This window comes from Rutilus rutilus (genome assembly GCF_951802725.1).
Source record: "Rutilus rutilus genome assembly, chromosome: 18".
NCBI lineage: Eukaryota > Metazoa > Chordata > Actinopteri > Cypriniformes > Leuciscidae > Rutilus > Rutilus rutilus.
In genome coordinates this window covers 34,774,499-34,779,433 of record NC_140231.1, presented here as the reverse complement: position 1 = coordinate 34,779,433, position 4,935 = coordinate 34,774,499, and the positions used below count along the sequence as shown (strand labels likewise).

Here is a 4,935-nt window from a genome sequence, read left to right as displayed (position 1 = left end):
ATTTATTAAAGTTATTATATTTAATTTTAGTTTAACCTTAATTTTACCAGCAATAGGGATGTATATTTTTTCTTTAGAAAAACACCTCTTGTGTACCTAATATTTATCCAAATGAGTCAATACTAAATCAAATCACAAGAATTGAAATCGTGAAATTTGTTTCAAGCAATAAAAAAGCTTACCAGAAATCGTTCCATAAACATTGTAACATGTTGTCTTTAAACCTAATAAAATTCATTTTAGTTACTAAAATGTATTGACAATACTCATTGTAATGCAAAAAAAATAAAAAAATAATAATCCCCCCCAGTTTAGAATTTAGGCTAACAGGATTGACAATATTACACTTTAATGTAGTGTTCCTGTAGTAGAGTATGTTGGTTATTCCCAGGGAACGCATGAACAGATAAGACTATTACTTTGAATGCAATTTAAGTCACTTTAGACAATCTGTCACATGCACTAATGTAATGAACGATCTGATGTAAAGTGTTGTGCAAAACAATGTGAAACTACAAGGTTCTGTTTAGAAAGTCTTTAATGCTGATATTTGACAAACATTTCAGCAGAAGTTCAGGAGTCTTTAGAAGAATCACTAACCTACAAGAAAAAAAAAAAAAAAAAAACTCGTAAGCGGGGTGCAAATAACATGATCATCCAGTTTGTCTTTTTGTGATAATGACCGGCTGACTTTAAAAAAACTGTTGTATGACATGGTTTATGTTAGTGTATCATAGTATGATGAATAATTACATTACATTTGATGTTCTTGTCGTCACCCTCTTACACCTGAAAGAAAAAAAAAAAAAATCAGATTTAGTTGATCTGCAGTGTGTGTCAGTCTGAGTTTTTGATTATCACATCACCTTAATCACAGCAGAACATGATCGCGTCATTGAGAGCGGTGTCGTCTCCACTGATTCCCTGTGGCGGTTCTACCCGGGTCTGTATGCCGCAGATTCCTTTTCCTCCACACGTTGGACTCCATTCGCCCCAGGAGCCCCATAAGTTGCTTTCAGCCTCCATCTCCTGACCTCCAGTGCATTTGAACCTGTAAAAAAAATTAGATGTGACAATGTATGATAAAATATGTAATTGTGTTGTTGGATTGAATGTCAGTCACATGATCACCAGCTGCTGACAGCCTAATCACTGCAATCACGAACAGCAGCACGACTGCGAGTGTGAAGTTAACTAAACTATTGATGGGGGAAAACTGAGTCCTTAAATAGCTAAATAAACCCAGGATGGGTAAGAGATGGTGTAAGAGGTTTACACTGGGTAAGAGATGTTATAACTTATAGCACCACACACTCACCTGACGTTGTTTGCGGCCGTATCATCTCTGTCTCCTTGGGAAGATTCAACTCTCAGCTTGAAAGCTTTCAAGTATTCAGAAGGAGGACACCATCTGATCACATCCCACCCATCACCAAACCTGAAGAAAAAACAGAGGTTGCCTGATCAAATCAATCATTTTCAAGAAAAACCTCAATTTAGTCATATCTTAATGCAAGACTTGTAAATACTCATTACTTTCCTACGCTGGACTCCACTTGGATAGAGCTTTGGACAGTCCGAATGTTGCTGGACAGATCAACACAGTAAAGGCGAATCCCATTGAGCGCGGTGTCATCAGCAGCAAGAACCATTCCTTCCACCTTAAAACAACAAGACAATCTTCCATTTGAAAGTTAACTAACCCAACCCAAAGTAGTAACATTTATTTTCATGCTCTTTAGTATTATACAGACACTTAAAAATCTTTTAAAAAGTTTTCTGGAGTAACCTGGAATTAAGTGAAAAACAGCAACTCCACCATTTTGAGCCTTTGAAGAGTTCATCCACCCCCATATTAGCAAAATAGAGTCAATGCCCAACTTACATTCAGACTAAACCCTGCGGCGTATCTTCCACTTGGACACATGCTCTTATCCCCCCACGATCCCCAACCCATTCCATTCGTCACCTTCAGCTCAGATCTGTAAGACCGGTCGGTGCTCACATGCCCAACAATGGCTAGCAGGGAAAACATCATGGAAAAGAAGTGATGCATTGCTACAGCACTGAAAGCTGACTGTTAGATTAATTTGTAGATAGACTATTTGCAACAAATAATAAAACAGAGACCATATAGGACCATAACCTTCTCAAGTTTATTAAGGAAGAAGCCTCATATTTATACACAAGATTAAGCAGAATCATTAACCATCATGTCCATCCCATCCAATCACAGTACTCACAGATCAACTCCTACCATATTTGCCATATTAAGAAATTATGTTTTATTAACAAAGTTCGGGAGGAGCACGTTCAGATAATTAACCCTAATTAAACACGAGTGGAGCAGAATCAGTTAATCAACTCAATCAATGAGTTAAGAGGTGTATATATATACAGCAGATAATCACACTTTGATTAAATTTCGGAGTACATATACAGAAAATAATAGATAAATGTACAAAAGTGATAAATATAATGAGATGTCTTGCTGGAGCTGAATGGGGAGCAAATCGGCAATCGCTCAAAAGTATTTATGTGGCACTAATTGGAGCAACTATAGATTATGGTAGCATGGTGTATAGTTCTGCCTCAAAAACTCAGCTTGCTAGGATTGAGGGAATTCAGAATCAAGCATTAAGGATATGTTGTGGAGCAATAAGATCTTCACCAGTGTCATCACTTAATGTTGAGATGGGAGTGCCACTAGGAATGAGAAGGATTAAGTTAAGAATGAGATACTGGGCAAACATAAAAGGTCAATTGGAAAATCATCCAGTTAAGAATGTTTTAAGTGACTGTTGGGAATATAACTATAAAAAAAAACTAACAAGTTTTGGATGGTTTATTAATGAGGAGGTGAGAGAAATAATTAAAGATGTTAATATTGCTACATGTGTGGTTCTGCCAGCAATTCCTCCTTGGTTTTCTCCAATGCCTTCTATAGATATCCAGTTACACAAAGACAAACATAATGAGGAGAATATCCTGGATAGCGTAAAGGTACAAGATTAAATAGATTATAAATACTATAGTGCCATCCAGATATATACTGATGGCTCAAAAGATCCAGATTCTGGTACTACATCTGCAGCAGTATTTATACCTCAATTTAAAGTCAACATTTTGAAAAGAACATCAGATCACATTTCAGTATTTACATCAGAATTAATAGCAATTATATTAGCATTACAGTGGGTCGAAGAAGTTCAGCCAGATCAGTTATATGCACAGACTCTTTATCTGCAATTGAAAGTCTAGCAAGTGGTATTTCTACAGCTAGACAGGACTTAATTTATGAAATATTACAAAGTCTTTTTAGAACCAGACCATTGGGAATCATTATTCATTTTCTTTGGATACCAGCTCATATGGGGGTGGCAGGAAATGAAGAGGTGGATAGTTTAGCTAAACAGGCCATAACATTTCAAGATGTTGATATTAAAATTGCATTGAGTAAGACTGAGATAAAAATAATAATAGCAAAGGAAATTAGGAAGAAATGGCAGAAGGAGTGGGACAGTGGAAATAAGGGTCGACATTTATACAAAATTCAAGGAACAGTTGGTTTTGAAAGAAGAAACTTTGGAAATAGGAGGAAGGATGTTATAATTTCAAGAATGCGCATTGGCCATTGTCTACTAAATCAAAGTATGGTCAGGATTGGGAAACACCAGACTGGGTATTGTGACAAATGTAGTTCCGAAAATATGGAAACAGTAGAACATGTATTATTAAAATGTGAGGCTTATGCAAGAGAAAGATTTAAATTATTTCAAGCATTAAGAGAAATGGAAATGGAAGTTTTTTATATCAAAGCATTATTAGGTAATGGCCCAAAGCAATTTAAAATATATGAAGAAGTATTTCATTTTTTAAAAGACACTCATTTAAGTAACAGGATTTAGGTCACTACTACCATAACGTTATCCACACTCCAATCCAGTAGGTGGCGGGAATGCACCATTTAAGTTTGGTTTGCCAACCGCCATTAAACTTGAGAAGAAGAAGAAGAAGAAGAAGAAGAAGAAGAAGAAGAAGAAGAAGAAGAAGAATCACCCTTTGAAAACATAATGAGATAAATGTGTAAGTGACGTTGAGCAAAAATGAAGTTAAAAGTAAAATAAAATAATTCATAAACAATAAATGGCAAGAACTATGGAATAATGAGGTCAAGGGAAGACAGTTGTATAGTATACAGAAGCAAGTAGGAAATGGAAGAAGTGTTTTCAGGAATAGGAAAGAGGATACGATTGTTTCTCGTATTAGAATAGGGCACTCACGATTAAATCATTCCTTGTTTAAGATAGGAACACATGATACGGGAAAATGTAATTATTGTGATCAGGCAGAAACAATAGAACATGTTTTAATAAAATGTTTAAAATATGGAAAAGAAAGGTTAGTACTTAAGAGGATAGTAAGAAAATTGGGTGTGGTAGTATTCAGTATGGAAAGTCTATTGGGAAAGCAAGTAGAACAAGTAAAAATATATAGTGCGATAATGAAGTATCTCAAAGCAATAGGAGTAGATTGGAGAATTTGAAGTATAGGGGATAAAGTTTTTTTTAATTATTATTATTATTTAGTTACTTATTGTTTTTTAGGGCTTCACACTCCAGTCCAGTTGGTGGCGGTAATGCACCGAAAGTTGGTTTGCCAATCGCCATAAAACACCAAACGAAGAAGAAGAAGAAGAATACTTCCCCAGGAAAGGATGAAATCTGTTATGAGATGATTAAGCAATTGTCAGATGGATCATTAAATATAATTTTAAGACTTTTTAATAAAATTTGGGATTCAGGGAATATTCTTGGAAACATGGAGTAATAGTTCCAATCGCTGGAAAAGACCATTCCCAGCCAGTTAGTTATAGACCTATTGCATTGACATCCAATTTATGCAAACTTATGGAATGGATGGTTATGAATAGGT

General features: G+C 35.4%; 1 protein-coding gene across 3 annotated transcripts; it reads right to left on the bottom strand.

Annotated features, from left to right (window-relative positions):
- Positions 1-520: 520 nt before the first annotated feature.
- On the bottom strand, positions 521-2,153 carry LOC311277090 (vitelline membrane outer layer protein 1-like). 3 transcript variants are annotated; one of them, XM_084387238.1, is made up of 6 exons: positions 1,886-2,153; positions 1,537-1,661; positions 1,319-1,438; positions 867-1,051; positions 754-789; positions 521-600 (listed from the first exon to the last, which is right to left on the bottom strand). In XM_084387238.1, the coding sequence occupies exons 1-4, from the start codon at positions 2,054-2,056 to the stop codon at positions 868-870; spliced, it is 600 nt and encodes a 199-aa protein (XP_084243364.1). In that variant the 5' UTR covers positions 2,057-2,153; the 3' UTR covers positions 521-600; positions 754-789; position 867. The 3 variants fall into 3 exon arrangements, with proteins under 3 accessions (XP_084243364.1, XP_084243363.1, XP_084243365.1); XM_084387237.1 differs by having other exon boundaries at positions 759-789; positions 1,886-2,152; XM_084387239.1 differs by having other exon boundaries at positions 1,970-2,152.
- Positions 2,154-4,935: the final 2,782 nt, after the last annotated feature.